Genomic DNA, 26040 nt, shown 5'->3' with positions numbered 1-26040 from the left:
GACAGATAGAGGCAGTGTTCACAAATCCTAGCTCACAGTAGATGCTCAATAAACTTGAGTTTCCTTCCTTCCCAGCTTTCTCTTCAAAGGGCCTCTATTGAGTCTATGTGCATGACTGTGGAAGATGCTGCAGGAGAAATTCCTGCTCCAAGGTAGGGGTTGGGATTAGACTGTCTCTAAAATTTCTTCCAGTTATATAGCTCTGTGACTCAAATATTTGTCCCTTCCCAAATCCCACTCTGTTCAGATTCTAGAATTCAATTCCCTCTAGGGAGAGGGAAAGGCAGGGGAAGGATGTGGGGGAGGATGACCGAGGAAAGGTACCTCATTCCACCCTTGGGGAGCAATGGGCCACTTCAGATTAGGTTGGTATCTGTGAACTTCCTAGATTCTGACAGACCCCTTTTGCCTTGTAAGAGAGTGAGCTCCCCATCACTAAAGGTATTCAAGCAGAGGCTGCAGGGCATCTGGCAGGATTGCTGAGGTGGACAGGCTGGATTAAATGACTGAGACGTTCCCTCCCAGCACTGAGCTTTCATGATCATGGGCTGCTACAGGACGGCTCTTCAAACAGGCATGGTGGTGCACCCTCGCCACTATAGAGGGAAAGGACTTGGATGGCACCAGGCTGTAGCCTGGACTCCCAAATGATTGAAAAATTGACTCAGGAGTAAGGATTTTGATAAAAAGAGGTGAATGTAAAATCAGTTTATTAGTAACACGGAGTGTGATGTGAGCCTGGAGAGAATCTGGGCTAGCCCAGGGATTAGCAGCGTTTAACTCCCACAGGAGAATGGGGGTTGGTGAGGAAGAAGGCCCCCTAGTGCATAGCTCAGGTAGTGCAGGCCAGTAGTCTTTCACTCTCATGACCTTACACCAGGCATCTCCCCTGGGGAACGCAGACATGATGGAGACAGCCCTCAGCCCTGTGGAACTTCCTCCAAAATGCTGCACTGAGATGCCTTGGGGGAGAGACAGAAGCCTGGGATAGGAATACAATGAACAAAATGTAGGGCAAACGTACGTCATTTTACCCAGTCGAATTTAAGCAGAGAAAAAAAAAAAGCTCATTGGAGCTTATGAAATGTTTGTAGTTGCTGTTGAAAGTATAGAAGCACAACAGACAAAATACTCTGGGGACTTCCCTGGTGGCGCAGTGGTTAAGAATCTGCCTGCCAATGCAGGGGACAAGGGTTTGATCCCTGGTCCGGGAAGATCCCACATGCCGTGGAGCAACTAAGCCCGTGAACCACAACTACTGAGCCCACGTGCCACAGCTACTGAAGCCCGTGTGCTTAGAGCCCATGCTCTGCAACAAGAGAAGCCCCACAATGACGAGCCCATGCACCACAACGAAGAGTAGCCCTCGCTCACCGCAACTAGTGAAAGCCCGAGTGCAGCAACACAGCCGAAAAAGAAAAAAAATTCTGGTAGTTCGAAGAGAATTAAAAAAAATAAAATAAAAGAAGCACAACAGACAAATACTCTGTTTACAGAGGCTTAGGACAGTCCCCCCTCGCCACAGAAGGCAGCAACTTGGTACGAAATGTGGCTGCACTTTCTTTCAGCAGTAGGGCGGCTGCAGCTGCAGCAGAGCCCAGGAAAGAGAGCCAGCTCCGAGGTGAGAAAGCTGAATGGGGCCGGGGTGGGTGGGGGGTGGTCGGAGAGGGTGATAGAGACAAATGGATGATCTTGGGACCGGGAGTCCCTGGGACCTCGCAGAAGGGTATCCAAGGAGTAGGCGCAGGGGAGATGGAGGCTCCAAGGCTGCTAGGAAGCATGGCCTGATGAAGGCCTATGTGGGCCAAGGGCCCTCATCTGGACAAAAGCCAGAGCCTCTGCAATCAATTTGGATCCCATTCCTCTTCCTTCTCAGGGGTTTTGCACCTGTAGTTACCTCTTCTGTCTTCTCCATTCTCTCTCTTGCTACTGGATGATTCCTGTAAGCAAACAAACGTGCTCCAGTGTCTCCTATCTTTAAAAATTCTACATGCAATTCCACGTTTCCCTCCAGCTATGGCCCCTTTCTGAGTCTCTCATCACGGTCTCTACTTCCTCTTCTCCCATTCACCTCTCAAAGCCATGACGGTTGTCCCTGCTGCATCACCGTAACTACTCTTGTCAAGGTCAACAGTGACCTCCTTGCTGTCAGATCCAGTGGACACGTCTCTGGCCTCATCTCAGTCTCTTAGCAGCATTCAAGACCATTGGTCACTCTGATGCTGAATCCTTCCATGACCCAATATTTGTCTTTTTTTTCCTTCATTCTACTCTAATTGATTATCATTTTTAGTCTCTTTTGCTTGCTACTCCTCTTCTACTCACGTTCAGATATTAGACATTTATTTTTTTAATTTTTAATTTTATTTATTTATTTTGGCTGTGTTGGGTCTTTGTTGCTGTGCACGGACTTCCTCTAGTTGCGGCAAGCGGGGGCTACTCTTTGTTGCGGTGCACAGGCTTCTCATTGTGGTGGCTTCTCTTGTTGTGGAGCATGGGCTCTAGGCACACGGGCTTCAGTAGTTGTGGCACGCGGGCTTCAGTAGTTGTGGCATGCAGCCTCAGTAGTTGTGGTGCACGGGCTTAGGTGCTCCACGGCACGTGGGATCTTCCCGGACCAGGGATCAAACCCGTGTCCCCTGCACTGGCAGGTGGATTCTTAACCACTGTGCCACCAGGGAAGTCCTCAGATATTAAAATTATTGAGGGCTCCAGACAAAGCCGTTTTGTCCGCCAAACTCATTCTCTAGGGAGGGTCCTTTCCAGTATGATGCTGTAAATATATATGTGTCGGAAATGAAAACGATGTCTTCCAGATTTCTGTCTTTAGCCTTAGACCTCCGTTATGAGCTCCAGACTTGCATATTGAACAGCCAGCTCAAGCTTTCCACATGGATGGATGTCTCATACACATCTCAGACTTCATGTGACCCAAACAGACCCAAACTCTCTGCCCCTCCCCAGCAGATCCCTTCCTGCCTCAGGGCAACCCACCCATTGAATCTTTTTTTTTTTTCCTTAAAGAACTTTTCTTCTTACTATTTAAATCTCTTATTTATTTATTTATTTAAGCTGCGCTGGGTCTTAGTTGCTGCACGCGGGATCTTTGTTGCAGCATGCGGGATCTTTAGTTGCGGCATGCGGACTTTTAGTTGTGGCATGCGGACTCTTAGTTGCAGCATGCAAGTGGGATCTAGTTCCCCGACCAGGGATCGAACCTGGGCCCCCTGCATTGGGAGTGCGGAGTCTTACCCACTGGACCACCAGCAAAGTCCCTCATACTGAATCTTTTGTAGCCTGTTGCTCAAGCCCAAACCCGGAAGTCATCCTTGATTCCTTGCTTTTTCTCACCCGTAAGTAACTTCTAGTCTATCTACCTCTCCCCTTCACCACGGCCATCCTCCCAGTCAAAGGAATCATCCCTTCTCAACTGGATTAGTGCAACGGCCTTCTAATTGATCTATATGATTCCATCTTGCATCCACCTAACCTATCCTCCACAAAGCAGTCAGTGTTAACCGAAATCTATAGTTCTTCAACTCCTTGCCATGACCTGTAAGGCTTTGAATGTCCCAGCTCCTCCTTTCTCTCTTATTTCCATTTCATGCACTCTCTTCCTTGTTCACACTGGATCCAGCCGCACTGACTTCCTTTCTGATCTGCAGTCCCACTGACCTGCTTCCCACCTTAGGGCTTTTGTACTTGCTTTTCTTTTCATCATGAATGTTCATCCTCGGCTCTTTGCGTGACTGGTTCCTTCTTACCTGTTAGGTATTAGCTTAAATCTTGTCTTCTCAAGGATGCCTTCCTGATCTTCTTATCTAAACAACCCTCTCCCAACCTTATTCTCATATCCCCCTGTTTATTTCCTTTATAGCACTTAGAGCTTTAATTTTCTTGTTTATGAATTTGTTTGCTTATTTTATTATGTATCTCTTCCCACTAGAGTATAACCTTCATGAAAAGAGGGACCTTATCTTTCTTGTACGTCATTGTATTCATAGCACTTAGAATAGTTTCAGGCATGTAGTAGGTGCTCAATAAATATGTGTTGAATGTATGGTCAACTAAAGATAAGCATCATACTGGGAGGCCCTGTGTATTCAGGGAGCTGATTTCAGGTGTTGATCCTAGGCTGCTCCCAGCCCCCACTCTTTGGTAAAACGATCTGTGTCTTTGCACATGACCACTAACATGTTCCAGCCCTGGCTCCTGCTCTGTGGTGTTTGGCAGGTCTCTTCACTTTCAGAGCCTTAGTTTACTCATTTCTAAAAAAAAGGAGTTTGACCTGGATGACTTCTAAGGCCTCTTCAGGCCTTTAAAACTATGATTCTACCATCTCTGAAGCCAATAGAGGCAAACAACAACAACAATGAACTTTTATCGATTCTTCACTAAGCATTTTGGTAATCAGTGTCCATGAATTACGTTAAGATAGAATCCATTCTTTACCAGCAGTTATATAAAATTTGGCCCTGAGGTTTACCTAGATGTGTTTTTATCCTTGGTGAGAAGAGCGATACTTTTACACATACTCAAACTTCCTAGGAAACATACAGAGACATACATTTTACCATCAAATTCACCTCTTATTTTCACGTGGAAGTTTTTATTCCTGCCTCACCTTTTTAAACCCTGATAAATACAATGTAAAGTTTGGAACAGTGGCTCACAAAGTGGAAGGTAATCAGCTATAGTTATAATCAAGTCATAAGTGTCTGCTGTTTTTTTCCCACACTAATGAATACTGAGGGCTGGAAAGCTTTACTACCAGGAAGACTTTTTGCTTTTTCTGATATTTCATGCAGAGTCCCATAGAACACTGCTAAAGCGTGTGAGAGTCCGGGTGTCTCTGTGGAGGCTGTGGCATTAGCTCCCCTTCCTTTTCCTCCCAAGGTCACTTAGGAACAATCTCCAGCACTTATCAGAGAGCTGGCCAGCCAGGTCTGACAGAAGTATTCTGTGCCCTTGCCTGGGCCTGATCAGACCTCCTTTCCAGGCTCTTGACACCGTGGCTTTGCTGTGGACCTCAGGGTGACCATGCTAACTTTTAGAGCAGAGCCTCCCCACAGGAAGGTGACATAACAGAGAAAACGTCCACAGAACACCCGGTGGTGGTCTGAACACTGGGGTGACAGACCCGTGTCAAGGGTGGCTTCACAGTGTAGCAGATAGAACATCCACAGGTGTTTTTCCAATTTCCCGCACTCAGATAGGAGTCACTGGGCCTCAAGCAAGCCATTCAGAAGGAGGGCAAAGGAGATCTGGGGCTGCAGGGCTCTGGGAAGATTCCTGTCTCTCACTTGGTGCTGAGCCCCTCATGTGAATGAAATTTAATGAGAAAATCTTGAAATTCTTTGAACAGGGTAGGGCTAACCAAAACACAGACTTATCTGTTCGAAGTGCCTTAACAAAGCTATCACGTCTTGATTTCTTTTTTTTAACGTGTAGCATTCAAATGGCTGTTTTTGCTTTAACCGCAGTTCCTGCTGCAGTTTGGAATTGTGACCCCCGGTGGAGCAGAGGTGTTAGAGGGGTACTTTTATTCCCCACTCCTCCTATTTGCAGAAAATGATTTCCTCGGTGTTACACCTGTGGCCTCTCACTCTGTTTCTTGCTCACACCTTCTGGAGCAGCGGGAGTGAGGTTCCCTGTTGGGGGCAGAGTCATGGACCCGTGTTTTTGATCATGTGGGGCTAAGCACTGGGGGTTCCATCTCCTTTATCTCGTTCCTCCTTGAACCAATCAAGGCAGTGATCCAAATAAGCCCTCTACATGCTCCAACATCCCTTGGATGGGGGCGTGGCAAGTGTTGGTAGCAAGTCCATTGGGCCATTGTGTCCAAGCCATATTCTCCAACAGATGATGTCCTTCCTGTCTCCCCTTGACCCTGACAAATGGGGCTTACGTCTACAGATTCAGATGCCAGGGCATGAGCTTTCCTTGAATCCAATGGAGTCTTTCTGCAAAATCCATGTTTATTTAATCTTGGATTTTTTTTATATAAACATACAAAGCATTATGAGAAAAAATCTCAAAGGAAATACATCAAAACAATTAAAAGTGGTTATTATAGGTTGGAGGATTTATGGGCGGTTTTTATTTTCTTTTGCACTCATCTAAATTTTCTAAAGTTTCTGCAAGGAACATGCACTTCTGTTATAGTATGGAAAAAATAAGTTTGTTTCTCACTCTTTCACCAAACGATCAAAAACAGAAAGAAAGAAAGAAAAGGAAAGAGAAAGAAAGCACATCCTAGAAACAATGGATTTGTAACAACAGAACTTAAGCAAGTTAACCTCACTGTGGCTGCATCGCTGGAAGGTTGTGGGCAGGAGGAAGAAACAGGTGTCAGGGAGTAAATACTGTGTGAGCTGAGTTGAGGTGGCCCAGGGAGCTATCCTGGTCTAACAGCCCCTCAACACAGATACCTGGTGTGTCTCACATGGCCTTTGCCAAGAGAGGGCACTTCCCTTTTTTAAAAAAATTTTTATTGAAGTATAGTTGATTTACAATGTTGTGTTAATTTCTGCTGTGCAGCAAAGTGACTCAGTTATACATATATATATATACAGATATATATGTGTATATATACACATATCTGTATATACATATATACAGATATGTGTATATATACACATATATATACATTCTTTTTTATATTCTTTTCCATTATGGTGTATCACAGGATATTGAATACAGTTCTCTGTGCTATACAGTAGGACCTTGTTGTTTATCCATCCTATATATACTAGTTTGCATCCGCTAATCCCAAACTCCCAATCCATCCTTCCCCTACTCCCGTCCCCCTTGGCAACCACAAGTCTGTTCTCTATGTCTTTTGAGTCTGTTTCTGTTTCACAGATAGGTTCATTTGTGTTGTATTTTAGATTCCACGTATAAGTGATATCATATGTTATTTGTCTTTCTCTGTTTGACTTAGTTCACTTAGTATGATAATCTCTAGGTCTAATGCCATTTGAAATAATGCAAATGGCATTATTTCATTCTTTTTTATGGCTGAGTAATATTCCATTGTGTATATGTACCACATCTTCTTTATCCATTCGTCTGTCGAGGGACATTTAGGTTGTTTCCACGTCTAGGCTATTGTAAATAGGCACTTCCCTTTTCTTGGTACAGCCTTTTAGTGGGTGGATTCTCTTGGACTCACCCTTTTCAGAGACTGCCTGTTGGGAGTCCTTACTGGGGCCTTATTTGTAACCAAGTGATCTTGCCTTTCAGACCACAGCAGAGAAGTCTCCTGGGGCCTATTTCCTTCCTGAGTTTGCACTCTCCCCTCAGGGAAGTTTTCTGGAAGATACAACAGGGGAGCAGTTCCTCACGTACCGCTATGACGACCAGGTAAGAACTTCATTAAAGAGCCTATTTTTGGCTTTGCCGTTTGCCAATGGGCAGGAAACAGTTTCTCAAAAATAACTTCAAAATAATTATATTTCCTCCTTGGCACCACTTATATAATAGACCCATTACACCAGGAAGGACCCCAAGACCCTGGGCTGCTCACGCTTGCATGTAGCTTCCTGCACAGTGTGTGGTTCTCGCTCTGGTTGGGGCATTGCCTTGAGTGACACATTCTCTTATTTTCATCAGAAATATTTCCATATTAATATAAATATTTAAATTCATTCATTTCAGCTATTCCCAAATTCATCATGTAATTCTGAAGTTATCCAAAAGTTCTGTTTTCTGATTAAGCTTTACTTTCTTTGCCCTCTTAGCTCTTACTTTATTTCTTTTACCAGCACCAAAACTTTTCTTTTCAAAGCCCATTTTCCAGAAAGGGAAAACATATGCATGCCTCTGTGTGAGGGCGCGTGTGTGTGCACAGGCGTGTGTGTTTAAATCACTGCACGAAACCCGACTGGAGAGTGAGGCCATGCTTGGCTGAGATGGAGAAACCGCACACTCGCGACTGTGACCCTCCATTCTCGATTCACATTGATGCCCTAACAGCACGGAAGATGACATATGTCTTTGAAATCACTCACAACTCGTTTGAAACAGAGAATGTCAATTTTGCCAAAGGCAGAGGTTTCTAGCTGATAGGGCCTGAACTTCTGAGGCAGTGGTGCAAACTGGGCTAGGATTTAGGATGATGAGTGACGTTGAAAGATCTGGTAGACCTTGGCACCTAAGGGGCCAGGTGTGGGTGAGGAATGGGGCAAGAATGTCTTCTCACGGGACATGACGGGGTGGAGGAAGATGGCCCAGGGACCGAGGTCCGCTGTGCTGTCCTGATCTGTGTGGTCAAGGCTGGTGAGTTCTGGCTTGCGTTGCGCAGGGCCTAGTTAGGGGGTGAAAGATATTGCTCGGAAGGAGCGGCTCTGGGAAGGTCAGTCTGCCAGCATGGGTAGATGTAAGATGTGACAGCAGGGAGTGGTACGCGGCTCTGGGGCTGGCTTGGAGGTGGGCAGAGTGCAGATGAGGCTGGGAGGAGGATTAAAGTCTCCGGCAGCGTAACTGGTTGATGAACGATGGAGCATGGAGGGCGGGTAGGGACATCTATTGCAGGGTGCTCTGTATCCCAGCTCAGGAGGAGGCACCACTGATTTTCATCCTCAGCGTCTACTGAGTGACCTGTGCTTGGTACATTGAGCTCTGGAGCTGGGATTGGGGTGAGGGGCAGGCTGTGAACCAGTGCACCCAGCTGTGAGCAGGATGCTATCCAGGTAGTCAGGGGCAGGGGTGGGATGAGACCAGTTTTTTTTTTTTAATCAAAATTGTCAACATCGATCATTTAAGTTCCCTGAATAGCGAGTCCACAAATAGTTATTACAGGGAGCAGGGGTGGGGTGGAAGATGATTCGATATTCATGTTATAGACCCCAGTTAGTCCTTTGGACAGGCATTTGAGCCTGGTTGCTAAGAGGGCCTAAACCATCACATTGCCTTTTGACCTTCTCCGTGATGGATTTTTAGAGGGCCTATGATTTATGGCTCCTTTTAATCAAGAAATTAATGCTCTAACAGGTTTTCATATGAGAGCTTCAGAGAAACTAACTGAGGAGGCAGTGAAGGATAGAAGAGAGTGTCTGGAAAATCACGAGCTCCGTGTTTTTTAATTAAAGAGTGGTTGATGCCTTCTCCAGGTTCTGCAGATAAATGATATTTAATATAATAACAATATAAAAGCTAGCAAAAGAGGAAAGTAAGCCCCTTTAGTCTTTCCAAAAGGCCTAAAGCAGATGTTAAAAGTGTGTGGCACGCCGTGGAAATTTTGTCCTGGGACACAGTGTTCCAGAGAGCCCCAGTGAATAGCATATGAAAACATTCTGTGTTGGCCCCCACTGTGTATTTCTTTTAAGGGAAAGGAACAAGGTCAAACTATAACAAGCCAATAATAGCACCTACCCTCTGCTACTAAAGGCAAAGAAAATAGGCCTTTGTACCAAACTAGGTGTATCTGTTGAATGAATCTCAAGAATGTAATCATCTAGAGACTGTTAACCCATCAGCCCAAGCCTTGATTCTCTTTTCTCTTAATGCTGAGTGTGCAGACTGCCCTGTCAAATCAAGGAGCTTCTTAGGCTCAGGGGAGAAGTTAGATCAAATATGACTCAGTTTGAAAACTCCCCCTATCCTGTAACATACCATAAAATGTGAAGAACATCTAAGAACATAGACTCAGGAGTCAGACTGCTTTGGATTTGAACTCCATTTCTGATGTTTTATTTGCTGTGTGACTTCCGACAAGTTACTTCATTTCTCTGTGCCTCAGTTTTGTCATCTGTGAAATATATGATGGTGTCAACCTCACGGAAATGTTTTAAGGATTAAAGGAGATAATTCATATGTCTCCCTGCACAGGTTCTGGAGCATATAAGCCCTTAATCTAGCTATTGTTATTGCTAGTAGTATTATTTGCAAAGACTCAATTCAGAGAATCTCAGCTATTCTTATGCTGAAGAAAAGGAAGAAGCATATTCTCCATTAATATCAAAGGACCTCACACAATATGTTCAATTTTTTATTAAGGTATAACAAGCATATAGTAAAGTACACCCATATCTGAAGTGTAGAACTTGGTAAGTTTTTAAATAACTTTACACCTCTGTAGCCACCACCCAGATCCAGCAATTAAACATTCCCAGCACCCTAGGAAGCTCCTTGGGCCCCTTCTGGTCAATATCCCTCACCCAAGAAGTAACCACCATCCTGACTTCTATCACTCTTATAGATTCGTTTTGGTTTTTACTTTTATTTTTTATATAAATGGAATCATACAGCACACACTCATTTGTGTTTGGCTTCTTTCACACATCATGATGTCTGAAGGGTTCAACCAAGTTGCTGGATCCAACATAATTTAGGGTTTAATGTCTGTCTGTTGCGCTCTTTGGAACGAACTGTCTCATATTGGAACAGATCGCAGCATATTGGGTGGCATGCAGCATTGTTCTTGCACAGAAGTTCCCAGGTTGTCCCTCAAAGGTTTTCAGGGCAGCCCCTCCCAAGATTCCATACCGGGAGTGTGGTGGAGGCGGTTTTCCAGAGTAGCCTTTGTTCCATCCCAGCAGGTGCTGGCATTTCATGGTCAGAAATAGGTATAGGTCTGTGTGAGTTGCCACCCAGGGCAGTCAGTGTCTGTGCTGTCATGTCGCTTAAGTACACCTACCTGTGGAGTTTGCGAGTATGTGCCAAAGGCACTGTCCTGCTGTCCCAATGGCCTGAAATCAGAGTGACAAAAGTGCTTATGCCGCGGGCGCTGCTGTCTGGTTACTGAAGTTGTTGGGTCAAAACTGGGTTCACTAGGAACTTCCTACCTATCAAATACTCATTTGATAAAATGGGAAGCAAGCAGATGGTGTGTTTGCTCTCTTCGACGACCCCTGTAGGACTTTTTTTTTTTTTAATTTAAGAACATTTTTATTGAAGTATAGTTGATTTACAATATTGTGTTAGTTTTAGGTGTACAGTAAAGTGATTCAGGTGTATATATCTTATTATTTTTTTCAGGTTATTTTCCACTATACGTTATTACAAAATATTGAATATTGTTCCCTGTGTTATACAGTAAATTGGTTTTTTTTTTTGAATTTTATTTTTTTATATAGCCTGTAGGACTTTTAAAAGTATTTTATTCTGGTGTATTTTCATGAAGACCTTCAGGTCACTCTTCAAATGTCTCCTGGATTAGGTGTCTGGAAAACTAATAACCCTGAGGCCAGTAAAGCACAGCTGTGATGTAGGCTGTGTTTAATGAGTCACATAAAAGGCACACTGTGGATTATACAGGGGGCTGAGGTGGCTTCTAGTGAAGTAAGCCGTTCTGAAGCCAACTGGGTAGCCGTGCGGTTCAGTGCACACAGGACTAGTCAGACAGCCTTCGTATTGCTTCTGCCACTAATTGGCTTGCAATTTAACAAAGTTATCCAACATCTTTGGACCACAGATGCCTCATTTGTCTTGAAAAACAAAGCGACCGTATTTCATGATCCAAAATCCTTCCCCCCAAAATAGTCTATTTTTCGAAACTACAAAATGATTATTCAACATTGCAGAGTGTTAATTGGATCATTCTGATTATCGAGGCAGGCTTGCCAGCAATGCAGTAAACTGTTACTTAGAGAATCATAGAATTTTACAACTGGTGGAGACTTTGGCTCAAATGCCTCATTTTACAAGTCAAGAAAACAGAGCCTCTGAATATGCAAATGACTTACTCAAGGACACCCGGATGGTTATGTGAAAAAAACTAAAACTTACACTCCACACCTCAGGCTCCCCGACTCTGAGATACATCCAGTTGCTTCTCTCAGAAGAATCGCCTAGAAAATTATCTCTTTTCCCAAAAATCCCGGTTCCACTGTTATGGTGAATAGGGCTTTGGAGACATTAGTAGATCCAAGGGAATGATTTCATATTCATGGGTTGCTTCATCAGCTCATTCTTAACTCCTTCGGGAATTTGGAATTAACCATTCTGATAGCATTTATAGGGAGAATTATTATCACAGTAGGAATGACATTGTTTTCAAGTTCTGGGTGAAACGTGGTAGCGGAGATGAAAATGGCACCGACTTCCCATGTAATCAGCAGATCCTTGGAATGAAAGCGTTCTGACATTCGGTTGCATCCGTGGTACAAGGTAGTTAAAATGTGTTAGTTTGGGATGACTTGCTAAGGAGCTTGTGGTGGAAAGCCTTGTTAGGCAGCCAGCCTCTGGGGTAGATTCTTTGGTCATTCCTCATGGTGGTTTTAGAGTTTTGTCCCCCAGAGGACCTGTTCACAGGCAAGCAGCTGAGTGTTGGCCGGTTCTAGGAAGTGGAGTCTTGAATTCTGCAGTTTGTTCTTTCTCCCATCGCTGATGAGGCAGAACTGAGAGCTGCTCAGTGTCTGCCCAAGTCTCTTTCTGGGAAAGAGGATGGCGAGTCTTCCCATCCTGCCCTTCAGCTCACTGAAGCTTTAGACGTGGGGCTTCATGAGTTGTCATGGGACTGACTTAAAAGTCTGTCCCAGGATTCGTGTTTCTCTGTTGAAAGTCATTTCTTTTCTTTTCTTTTTTTTTTTTTAAAAAAATGTTAGGGGAACTCTTTGTTTTGCACAAATATTCTTTTCTTCTTGTGTCTTATTTTTTTAGCATTTGTTAGGTGCAGGGAAATGTGGAAGGTACATCTTCCCAGATTTTGTGGATTGGCTATAATGTGCTTCCTCCTTGTGGGCAGCTGTGGTGGGATAAAGGGGGTTAAGCACACTTAGAAATTCATGCCCGTGTGCATTTTCCTGTGGTCCAAGGATTGTCTTTTCGTGTGCACATGTTGATGTAATGTCTACCTTGCCACCTTAGGCTACAAAGCACCAAAAGGCTGAAAAACAAAAGCAAAAACAAAAACAAAAAACACCCAAAGCATTAACTTGAATTCCAGGCATGTGGGATAAGGCTGGGTGTTCATTTAGTGGTAGGTTCTGACTTTCCTAAAACTAACCTAGGGTAAATTCTAACATAAGCTTGCGGAGATTTGGAAGAGAACGACCTTGATTTCATGTCGCAGAGGTCCTTTTATACTGTCTATACCCATCATCCTTTCTCCCCTGTTACCTTCTGTCTCCCCTGTAACTCCAGGTAAGGAGCCCCTGGCTGATCTGGCATTTGTTTTGTCTCTTTCTGCCCACGTTTAAGTGGATTCAAGATGTTTTTTCAAGTTAACATTGCTGTTAGCTATACTCTGATCTACCGTTGCTTTCAGCGACCTCGATTTCCAAATTCTTATTGTCTCCTGCTGCTTCCTCCTCCTCCTTTTAGCTCTTAAAAATCTGACTTCCAGTATCTCCTACTTCCACACTCCCCCTCACCTTAGACGGGCATCCTTTTCAAGAATTTCACTTCCTTTCCTGAAGTCAAATCCAGGGTTTGGTGCAAATCATTCTACATCTGTAAAATGCTATGTTTGTAAAATTCTGTGTTTGTCAGAATCCTAAGGCCTTACGACGTCATCAATGGAGTCATAGTTGATTCTTTGCTTTCCTCCCCTGGATGCCGTTGACTGCTTACTTGTGTGATTTCTCGTTTCAAAACGCCTCTCCGATTTGTATTTTCTTTACTGTTTCCATCACCAGGGAGGTAGAGGGCTGGATGTGCGGCCCAGCCCTGACAGGCATCTGGAATTGTAGCATGACAGAGTTGGAAGGAAGTTTAGGGACTCTGTTTTTTCAGGTGAGGAGTCTGAGCCCCAGAGAGGAACAGTGTCTTACCCGAGATCACACAGCCAGGCAGTAGCAAAGCCAAGTGCCTGTTCTTTGCCCTGAAGCTCAGTTAAGACATTTTTACATCTAATCTGCGGGAAGGAAAAGTATGAGAACAATGTTTAAATGAATTTTTAATACGAGTCGTAACAATAATGTATTAATAATGAAGGCTTTGTGTAGTCTTCTTTCTAAACTTCTTTTAAATGTCTTTTTTTCTTCAACGATTATGACAAACCAAATTTTCCTCTTCCTTATTTAATTATTGATTTATGCATTCTTTCTAAGGACAAGAAATCTGTTTGCTGTGAGTCCATCTTTCTCAAAGTAACTTCTTCCGAACTTTTCATGAATATCTTGGCCGGGAGCTTCATTGTGGTTAAACTGTTGGCAGGCCTCAGAAATATCACTTGATGTTTCCAAGTTATTTATGTAATAGTTTTTAACTTGGGAAGTATATACCAACTTCTGAAGTTTCTAGTGAAGGGAAATGGCCTTAGCCCTCGGACATATAGGGTATTGTCATTGTCTTTGGGGATCTAGATCACATATTCTCCACATAGGAGAGTTTTCTGTGTTGTTTCTGGCCTATGTGTAAAATGTTTTTAAGCAGCGAGCCATTTGAGTTTGAATAGTTCATTCCTTTGTTAGTGAGTAATGTTGGTCAAATGTAGTTACGCTCCTTCGATATTCCAAAGATTTAGCGATCTAATGAGGAGGCGAGCTCATGGTCTGTTAGGAGAAGACAGGAACACACTGATTGGAATGACTTGTCCTCGATTCCTAGTTCAGGCGCGCTGCAAATACACGAACACTGCGCACGCAACCGTACGTGCTGTTCTGATCGACTTTGGCACACGTGGAGTCTGAATTTCATTATCATCGAGCGTTTCACACATCAGCTCGCTCTCAAGCATAAAAGAATTAGGTCTGTTAAATGGAGAGTCAGTTCCAGCCTCTGAAACATGCAAACATTCTCCTCTTCTAACACTGTCTCCCTTGACTCATTTTTGGGATACCGTGTCATTTTTCAAATCACTTTCATCAGGTGGGTTAAATGGTAGATACAAGCTGGTGAAGTTCAAAACGGTCCCAAATGCAGTATCCCCTACACGTCCCTCACTGCAGTCAGGATTGCTGAGAGACAGGGCCCTTGCTTGCTGTGCCCAGACTTCTCTTCTCTCTGAGATCTGACCAGTCCCTGCCCAGAGATGTTCCAGGTCTTCAAGCACTTTGAGACTAGGTCACTTCCAGTCATTCTACTGTGTCACCCTCAATCCTTGGATGAAAGAAAGCAAGTGGGCCCCCCACTCTGCTCTGCTCCGAAATGCGTGTTTCTCTTAAATGAATGCCAGGGCTTGCATTCTGTTGTGGTCTCTCTTCTTCAGGCATAGCAAAGGGAGTGGGTTTTATTGGTGTCTTGCTGTCTTGGGCCAGTGCTGGGCTAGGGCCAGGAAGCTCGCCTTGCAGGCTTGCTATGAGGGTGGGGAGTAAATGGCAGGTGGAGGACTCACTGGAAGCATGTTATTTCTTTCTCTTGTCAAGGACGACAGAAGATTGAGAGAGCTACAAAACAAAGGTGAGTTGATTTGCTGGCCGGCCGAGAGAGAGCCATGTCAGGCAAGAAAGGACTTTGCTGATTTTCTCCAAGCTGAAGTTGGAAGGGCTAGATGTCGAGGCAATAATGGAATTTTTTCCCTATCATGAGGGATTTTAAGCATTATGTTTTGATTGGCTTATTTCGAGTTTGGAAATGTTTCTTTCTGTTGGGCCAATTCTGGCCTACATCACAAAAGTGCAGGCATGCTTGCAAAGAGGTTCCTGATGGGCTAAGGCTCTGTGAGGTTTGGGTCATTCCATAGATGCTTTTGTCTGCTCATGTTTGAAGCTTCGTCAGTCTGCACTGTGTTTCCTTGGGTGTGGTCTTTGGGTAGTGAAGGCATTCTTCAGAAATGGTTCTGGCACGTGGATGCCTGAGGCCGGTTGGAGAAGTACCTTGAAAGTGTCTATAGTGTTATTCTCTATCTTACCTTTTATGATTCTTGTAATATGAGCCTCATGTCAACTTTCGTAGGTGGCCAACTGTCCTAGTTTTCTTGGGACTGAGATAATCCAGGCAAACTGGAACAGTTGATCACCCAACTTTCCAGGCCGGACTTTTCTATGTGCACTCTTGGGCTGGAGTTACCAATGGAGATCAGTGGCCCTGAGGTCGAGGTGCTGCTGGCTACGGTGCTTGGTGGGACATTCCAAGGGCAAGTGGGGGACAAGGGTGTAGGTGTTAGGGATGTCCCATTTGGACATTCTCTCGGCATTGCCTTCCAGTGAATTTCCAGGTCTGGTTTTATTAATGAAGCTTTCATGTGTCCATTCACTTGGGTCTTCTCCATCTGCCGTCTTTGCACAAATTGTCCCAGTTGCTTGGAACATCCTTCTCTGCTTCTTATCCCCCCGCTCCCTCCCCTCACCTGGCACCTCTGTTGAACCCTTGTTCATCCTTCAGCTCAACTATTACTTCCTTAAGGAAGTCCCCTGATAGCATCCTCACCTTTCCTGCCCACCCAGCTGAGATTAGGTCTGCTTGCTTGCTTCCTTTCTTTAGCATCCTGGGAGCTTTTTTCTTGTAGCATTTTCTGCCTCTCAAGCAGGCTATCACTAACCTTCCTGGGTGGCAGGAGGGAGTGAGGAGAGAGGAGTGGGTGTAAAGAGAGAGTGCGCCTGGTCAGTTTGAATTTCTAGTGCTGGTCTGGGCGACTTATTTATCCAAACAGCAAACCCCGTGGAGATGCTGCATCATGAACTATTTCAAGAAAACATGATCCAGGATCTGAGGTTTGGAGCACTTTCGATGAGCCCCACGTCCCCAGGGTTGGCAGTGATAGCCCAGGACAGTGACGGATGGCTTTTAATATTGCCTCTTCCCAGAAACCGTTTCAATTACATTCGTCATTCTGCACATGCACAAATGCACAATCATTTTGGACAGGTTTCCACTTCTAAAAGTTCGTAATATGTGGCTGCTTTCAGGAATACACTTGAGTTATGTGGAAATTAAAGTACATAACATAACAGACACCCCTCTTTCCAGAACTGGATCTAACTCATTAAGGATGTTACCAAGTCCTTAAAGAGGACTTTAACCTCTCCTTCGAGGTTCTGACATTAATTCCCCCTCTTCTGCTCCCAGCACAGGGATTATTTCCTCCTCTGACTCTCCACTGGGCTCTGAGCCTCTTCGGGGTAGGGACTGTGTCTTTTCATCACTACAGGCTCAGATCTTACTTCATGGCCTGGCACGTGGTAGACGCACAATGAACGTTTGCTTGTTGAAGGTTACGTCCCTTGTCAAAAACCTTAAGTGGGTCCCATTGGTTTACTTCTCTGAAATAGCTCATTCCTGACCGGCATTCAAGTCCCTACATAGCTTGGTCCCTTATCCCCCATTTCTTTTTGTGTGCCCAGTGCTCTGGCCAAAATGGACTTCAGGTCCTTTCCAGCCTTTGCCTGTGCCAGGCCCTTGGCCGGCCAAGCTCCTCACTGAATGTCTGTGTTTCCTGCAGTGCCCGGCTTAGACAGCATCTCCTCCAGGTAGCTTTGAGAGAAGTTCCTCAGGGTGAAGCGCTTTCTTTCTGTTCTTTGGAGAGGAGCAGCTCATTCTTACTTAGGGCCCCAAGGCTTCATCTGGGTTTGTAATTATTTATGTGGATGTCTTATCTCTTCTACTAGAATAAGAGCAATTCTAGAGCGAGCCTGTGTAACTTCTCTGTGTCTCCCATGGACACCGAGTGGATAGAAGGCCGACTTCCAGCAGTGACAAGACTTGGAGAAATTCTAAGTATACCTTTATTGCTGAGTTTTCTTTAAGGAATGGAATAAATGCTTCAAAAATGTTATTCATCCTTGATTATAGCAAAGAGTCTATCCTGATTTCTTTCTTGTGTGCATGTGTGTGTATATTCCTTTCTATTTTTTACTGTCTACCTGCAGCTGTGGGGAAATATGTTCTTTTTTCCAAACACTGTTAGCCCAAAGGCTTGGTTGAAGAATCAGATTGTTCTCTGTTTTTGGACACTGGCTGCTCTGCTTTCAATTCTCAACTTTTTCCATGTGGCAGACCACCAACAAGGACAGAACTCCTAGTCCCTTTGAGTGCATCCTTCTCTTAACCTCTTCCCTCCAGGATGTAACACTGACAAGTTTTTAATTCTGCCAAGTTTAAAATGGTTGAGAAATTTTTCCTGTCTCATTAGAAAAAGGCAAGATTTTTGACTCAAAAATTTGCCTTTGAATTAGGTTTCCGCTACATGAAAACACATGTGTATTGAATAGAGCTATGATATATTAAATATATACATTAAATACAACTATGCTCTCTGTAAAAACCTAATCCTCAACACACCATTCCCATGAAAGATTATAATGCTGTGAACTTAGGCGTTTCATATTTGACATCTGTGCTGGTAGCAGCAGTAGGATAAGGAACAGTCATTCATTCATTCCCTCAATAAATGTTGATTGAATCTCTGCAGCATGCCAGACATTGTGCTGGGTGTGGGATGTAATGATGTGAAATAGTATTGCATCCAAAATAACTCCTGCAATTCCAATCTCGAAAGCTAGGGAAGAGGAAGCTTTTTCTAGTTCAAATAAAACTAAGATTTTAGCTGCCTTTATTAAGCAGCCTCCGTATACAGGAACTGTATCAGATATTACATGTGAGTTATAACTACAGTTACTCCTCAAAAAAAAAAAAATCCTCTGTGTGTGCTCTGTGCAGCACGTATAGTAAAACTGACAATGTGGGAAGGATTAGCATGGCCCCTGTACAAGTTGGGATGAAATTTGTGAAGAGTTGAAAAAAAAAAGTGGGAGAGAATAAGGTATAGGGGCGAGGGATAGAAGCTAAGCTTCTCTGTATACATTTGAATTTGGAATCAAGCAAATAATTTACAAAACTCTAAAACAAAATTAGATTTAAAAAGTACGATCCTTAAAAATAATAAAAAAAAAATAACACAACTGAAAAAATCTGTGTTTTCAGCTGAGGGCAGTAACCACATAGAGAAGAATTATTCCAAGTAGCTTTAAGACATATTGATTTGACTGTAAGTGGGTATATCCAATGCCAAAAAGAACTAAAAATAAAATCATAAAACTTTTTGTAGGGATCACATTGTTGATGGTAGCATTGGCAATGCTATTCTGAGACTTCTATGGGGGTAATGTGGGATAAAGCAAATGAACAATACAGATGGATAATCTAATTTATATTTCTGGCATTCTTGAGAACCCAGATTCTCAGTGAAGGAGCGAGGGGATACAAATATAAGAGAGAAGAAATTAAGTAAAAACCCTATAGTCCTAAAATTGAACTGTAAGTATCTGTAAAAACTCCTAAGGTGTTTCATCTTAAACAAAAACAAAATGGAACATATTTTCACGCTCCATTCACTGAAAAGTCCTAAAAATGGTGACCAAATGGCCAACTTACTAGCAACTTACCTAATGTCCAGATTATGGTCTCTAAATACCATTTTCTACTTAAAAGGAACCAGAACTCCATGGAAAAATGGCTTATTCCAGGTCTATGGGGGGTGGAAATAAGCAAAATTAACCTGGGACATCATGTAATTACCAGGTAGTAAGGAAGCTGTCCAGACTAATAGTCCGATCGAAAGGGCTCAGCCAACTTGTAGAGACGCTTACGAGCATAAATTGGGACAATCTGAGCATCAGTAAGAATAAAAACTGCAAAGGATATATATATATCAACTATATTTAAATTCCTAAGTCAACAATGACACTAGAATGTATTAGTCAATGTTGGCAGGTGTTAGGGTATCAACTCATGACACTGGAAACCAATAAGGGGAGAAAAAACCCCAAACATTTATCCTGCCTTCTCTATATGACTGTGACCAAATAGTAGAGGAGGAGATTTTGTCTTAACAGAAATACTCCTGCTAGTAAATAAAGACGGGGTGACAGAATGAGTCTGTCATCACTGGGCAACCCCTAATGAATTTGATGGTTCTAGGCATTGAATATCAACAGCTGCGAATATCACAAGAAGAGAGACAATCAAACGTGATGCGTCACATGCTGGAAGAGCACAGTACCATCTGTGCTTCCCACCACCTCCCTAAAAAATAAAGGCTCTAGGGAATTCCCTGGCAGTCCAGTGGTTAGAGCTCGGCGCTTTCACTGAGGGGCCCAGGTTCCAGCCCGGGTTGGGGAACTAAATCCAGCAAGCCGCACCCCGCAGCTAAAACAACAACAAAAAATCAAGGCTCTAGATCCAACTGCCCATTTATAAGAAGTAACAGAGAAACAGGTACAGAGAAACGTTAAACTCATCCATGGGTGTGCAACACCAGAATCCAGACAGGAGGAAACTTTACAGGACAAACAACACAGTTTCTTCGACAAATACATTGTTAAAGAAAAAAAAAAAAAAAAAAGACTAGACAGGAACCAAAAAGATGAAAGGAGATGTAGAAGATATATCAACCAGTTGCAATATGTGGACCTTATTTGGATCCTGATTTAAACAAACAAGAAACCCCAAATGACAATACCATTTATGACATAAGAAAATTGGAAAATTAATATTTTATTGTCAATTGCTAAATTTTAAGATGTGAAAACAGCATTGTGATTATGTTTAAAAAGAGTGTCTTTTGTAGAGGTACATGACAATGTTTACTGATAAAATGACATGATAGTTTGCATTTGCTTCAAGATAATGGGGAGTAGGTGGGTGGTGGATGGATTAGAATTGACCTTGGGTTGCTGATTGTGGGGCGGAATGAGGGATCCTTGGGGTTTGTTTTACTATTCTACCTTTATGTGTATTTGAAAATTTCCATAATAAAAAGTAAAAGGGTAACAATTACACAACAACAAAATGAAACAACATTCCTATGAGGTGGCTAGTATCATTTCATATTATTAATAAGGAAGTTGCAGCTTGGAAAAATTAATGACCTCATCAAACCTAGTCTTTCTCAAGGGAAGAGTTCATTTTTTCCCATACTAGGTTGCATACCTAAAATTAAATAATGCAAATTTAAAAATATCAAATTCACAAGAAAGAACTTGATTAGAAAAATATTTTGCAATTAGATGTTTATTCTATAGATGGTTCTTTAGTGTTTGTCTCCTGACCTCTTTGCCAGACTAAAATATGACATAAAATAGTTTTCATTAGTCCAAAATTATATGTACAATAAACTAAAGTTTAATTTATTAGTATTCCATGGGGCTTTGTAAAAGCATCCCATGATGTTTCACACGTTCTGAAACCAGAGCATGTTTGAGAAGTATTGATTTAGAGGTTGGTGACAAAAGGTATTTTGGAGTTCCAGCATTTACAAAGATAAGAATTGCATTCTGTATGACTGTGTTCAGCACTAAAATATTTTAATAACACTAAGTATGCCCTGCAATTGCAAGTGAAACTGTGGTACCATTAACATATTTTACAAGTTGAGTCTATTTTGTGTCCTAACTTGGAGCAGCTTAATTTCCTGCCCCATTACAGGATAGTGCTCTTAGAACACAAGTATCCCAAATTCAACCCATTTTAAGACGTGGATTTATTAACGCCATGAACTTGGGGTAAATTCTTAGCGGAAATATTTTAAAAGCTTATTTTCTCTTAGTTTTAAGACAAAATAGTCACAGTTTTTAAGTTAAAAAATACTTCATTAAACTTGCCAAATTTTATTGCAGAATATTAGAATAAGAAGCCTAAAAAATAAATGCAAAAATCCTTTTGTTCTTTCCCAGGTTCAGATGAAGAGTATAGGAAGTCTTTTTTCTATACAGTTTAGTTATATATATTGATATAGATACATCGATATATATATAAATGTTGCAATTTATTTAGGAGCATAAGTACTTCTTAAGTTAGCAAAGCCGACCCATTTGGCAGAGCTATCAGAGGTTGCTTGAAGTTTCATTTTGGTCTGCCATGTGTGATCTTGTAGCGATGCTCTGCATCTCTCTCTTAGGCCTCCCTCTTGCCACACAGTGCAGGAAATCTTGTTTTAAACGACCAGAATTCAGGAATTCCCTGGCGGTCCAGTGGTTAAGACTCTGGCAGGGGGCGTGGGTTTGATCCCTGGTCAGGGAACTAAGATCCCATATGCTGCGATGTGAGGCCAAAAACAAACAAACAAACACCAGAATTCATCTGATCATCAATATCATTAAATACCTGGCATACTCTAATGCTCATGAGCATTTAGTGGTGTTGGGACCCCTCGGTCATTTTGCCCCATATGCACCTGCTGGTGACTCAGACTCAGAGATTTCTTAGTACAGGATTGGGGTGAATAAGGTGTCTTTCCCTACAGGTCTCTGAGAGACACCTCCCCCCCACAACATACCCTCGTTTAACTCCTGCTCAGTTTTAATCTGATTCTAGATGGATTACTCTCTTTAAAAAAGTATAAGCAAGGGATGTCACAGAACTGAAAAAATGTTCTTCAGTTTGAGAGGAAGGGAACCTCCAATTCTCTTAACACTCTTAGATATTGCCTCCCTCCAAAATAGATTTGCAACAAGAAACCTAAGAAATACAGCACACTGACTGGTTTGTTTGTCAGTCATTACGTCTCTGAAACTCGCTTAGACCATCAGGCGGCATAGCAGGCTGAGGTGAACAAAGACTAAAAAAGAGGAAAAGCATAGTTTCAAAGGAAATCAAGATGCAGGAGGTATTAAACATTCTGGATTCAGCAGAAAATTGAATCAGTGAAAACAAATTTCAGAAATTTAGTAACAGAGGAAAAGGACAGGGAAATAAAATCGATGAGGAGATTGTAGCTATGTTATACACATCTCAGAGAGCTAACCTATGTACTCACAAATGACAGAAGAGATCAGGCGGAAGAGAAGAAGAAATTAAATATATGCTATAAGACATGTTTGATTTACTAAAAGCTTTTGTGAAAAAAATCCAAAAATATCACTAATATTTATGTTGATTGTATTGCATTCTGATTTCAAACAGAAAGTGGGAAGCAGCATTTTAGAATTTAAGAAATGCAGATATAGAAAAAATGAAGATATGGAGATCAATATAGCCCATGTTCTCTGAGTCTAAGTAATCCAAATAAACATTAAGAAAAGATGTTTTAAGCCAAAAAACTATAAACACTTAGAAATTTAAAAATATTCTCCTAAAGCAATGATTGATCAAAGAGGAAATGAGAAGTGTAATTACACACTTTGTAGGAAATAACAAAAAAGAGAATACTATCTCAAAAATCATAATTAACTATAATCTATATTGAGGAGTAAACATATAGCCTCAAATACTTTCAGTAAATGTAAACATTTAATATAGTCAACAAGTGGTATTAGAACAATTGGTTAACTATTTAGAGGAAGTTAAAAGTCCTTTCCATATGTCAAAATAAATTCCATATGGACTGGAGAGTTAAATAAAAATTAAACCATAAAAATATAATAAGACTGTAAAAATAGATGTTTCTCAAATTTCTGATGGAGAAACTCATAATGGAAAATGAAGTGTATTGATGACTTTGACTACTTAGAAGGCTTAAAATGTATATTTATTGAAAATCATTCAAATGAAAAGTTAAAGGAAAATATATAATACAAATTATGTTAAAATACTTATTGTATAAAATACTTTGTAAGGAAAATAGATGGTTAAGGAAAATAATTTATTCTTCTAAAAGGAAAGCAAAAGACCCGTTAAGTCATATGGAAAGATTCAACTTCCCTTATAATCAATAAAATGTAAATCCAAGCAATGACCAAATAGCATCACCCCCCAGCTTTACTTAAAAAAGTATGAAAACCCAGTGCTGGTGATTGTGATGGGAAAGATTAGGCTTATGTGATGCTATTGAATAACAATAAGTGCAATGCTTTGGTAAGCAGTTTTGAAACCTTTATTAGGAGCCTCAAAAATATGTTTACTTTTAGACCCAGCTAATGTCTTTTCTAAGAATTAATCGAGGGAATATTTTAAGTTTAAAAAAAGGTTTATGCAAAAGTACATTGATCTCATCATTGTTTATAATATGTGAAAACCAGGACCAATCTAAATATTAAACCATAAGGAAATGGTTGAGCAAATTATGGGATTTCTAAGATGGAATATTACAAAATTTTTATTACATATACACTTTCAAAATAACATAGGACGCATTAATATTATATCCATAAGTTGAAAGATTAGGTCACAAAATCATACAAGTCTCCAATTTTGTTCATATGTGGACAGAAAGAAAAACATCAAGAAATACCCCAAGCTGTTAACAGTGGTTATCTTTGGATTGTAGAATTATGGATGTTTCATATTTTCTTTTAAATATATTTTCCAGGTTTTCTGCAAATAACAGTATAATTTTTTGATCGTTAAAACATGATAAATATTCTTTTTAAATAATGATGAAGGACCACTCAGGGGGAGTGGCTAACAATACTGGGATACTTTGAAGGTTGGGGGCAATTTTAATAAATGGAAAGGATTGGGGAATGGATGTCCAAGACTCACACTTATTTAATAAGCGACCACCTTCTTCTATGTCTGGTGGGTCATTGCCCTTCTTGTTTTTCTTTGAAGAACTTCACTAATGAGACAGAAGACCTCACCTTTACTTTTGTCTTCTACGGAGAAACTTTATTTTCCTGTGGAAACCTTTTCCTTTTTTCACTTTTCAGAGCAGAGGAGTCTGCAGGATTCAGCCTTGGGGGATGCATATGTTTAGGTGTTCAATTTTACCTACACAAACACACACACACTGATTCCCCTCCCTCTACATTTGGGTGAAATGCATACTGTAATGTGAACATGAATACCTGTCTATCAATACGAACACTAATCAATAAAGTGTTAGTTTGAAACAGTAATTTGCATTACTCATTAAAGTTGCTCATGTTAAATCATTTAATAGAATAATTTTGTGATTAAAAAGGTATAAAAAATTGAGGTTGGACATGTTTGACAAAGGAAGAGAACCCCCTAGAAATGTTCCCTTGCAGTAACACTCAAAACCTGAGAACTTGCACCCTGGTTTGAGAAAGATTTCCTTGAAAGGAAAACCCAATCACTTTGGGTGATCCATCGACTTGAACACAATCATCAACGTAAATACAAAAGGGAACAGGGACATCCTTTGGCTAAAATGTGTCCCCACCCTCAGATGAGCCTCAACATGCTTAGATTAATTTTTTAGATTATGTCTGCAATGGAAACTCAGCATAGAAAATTCAAAAATACTGGACCTCTATGGATCTCAGTTTGAAAAAGACCACCCAGGTCTATGGTTTTTGCATTAATTTCAGAGGGACAGAATTGTCACAGAGCAGGTAACCTAGTGGTGTGGTATCTGACCTGTAGGTCTTAATTTTTTTTTCTTTAAGAGATGGATAACATCTAAAAACTGACATTAAAAATCTGATGTTTAAAAATGACATGTGGGGGGAGTGGTAGTGGTGGGATGAATTGGGAGATTGGGATTGACATATATACACCAATATGTATAAAATAGATAACTAATAAGAACCTGCTGTATAAAAAATAAATTAAAAAAAAAAAAACAAAACAGGAACAGATGAGGGTAGAATAGGGGATAGGAACCCAGGCCTGAGGCCTGAGGAACACCACGGATGGAGGTTAGGTAGAGAAGAAAGAGCCAGGAACGCAAGGAGTTTGAAGAGGGAAGGACACTGCGGGAAGCTGACTACAACATTCCCATTATCTTGTTATCCTAAAGTTTCCCATGGTTTTGCCTCCATTCCGTAAGTTTGTAAGATTCTATTTCCTCATTTTTCTCCAGTGCCATTGCAAAAGAGGAAGTTTTCTTCTTGTTTTATGGGGAAGAAACTCTTTGGTTTATCTCATTTTTATATTTCTGTTTACTTTTCTGTTAAAATAAAATGAAATTCTGATATGTGTTGCAATATGGTTGAATCTTGAAAACATTTTGCTGAGATAATCCAGACATAAAAGGATAAATATTGTATAATTCCATTTACATGAGATACCTAGAACAGGCAAATTCATAGAGACAGAAAGTAGAATAGAAGTTCCCAGGGGCTGGGCAGAGAGAGGAATGGGGAGTTGTTGTTTAATGGATATAGAGCTTCTGTTTGGATGATGAAAAAGTTCTGGAAATAGATAGAGGTAATGATTGCACAACATTGTGAATGCACCTAATGCCACAAAACTGTACACTTTAAAATGGTTAAAATAGTAAATTTTGTTTTATATATATATATATATATATATATACACACACACTATAAATATATAACATAAATATTGTATATTATATATATGCAATAAAAA

The 26040-nt window shown here is 41.4% G+C and overlaps 1 protein-coding gene across 7 annotated transcripts in view; it reads left to right on the top strand.

Moving 5' to 3' along the window:
* ADAMTSL3 (ADAMTS like 3) overlaps nt 1-26040 on the top strand; it is a 365885-nt gene that overhangs the window by 52363 nt on the left and 287482 nt on the right. For all 7 annotated transcript variants that reach the window (XM_036842259.1, XM_036842264.1, XM_036842261.1 and 4 more), the window contains exon 3: nt 7246-7365. In XM_036842259.1, coding sequence (XP_036698154.1) covers nt 7246-7365 — 120 coding nt within the window. The remainder of the gene's footprint in view (nt 1-7245; nt 7366-26040) is intronic.

The sequence above is a fragment of the Balaenoptera musculus genome, chromosome 2, assembly GCF_009873245.2.
Source record: "Balaenoptera musculus isolate JJ_BM4_2016_0621 chromosome 2, mBalMus1.pri.v3, whole genome shotgun sequence".
In the NCBI taxonomy this organism is placed as follows: domain Eukaryota; kingdom Metazoa; phylum Chordata; class Mammalia; order Artiodactyla; family Balaenopteridae; genus Balaenoptera; species Balaenoptera musculus.
This window is presented reverse-complemented; position numbering and strand designations above follow the sequence as displayed.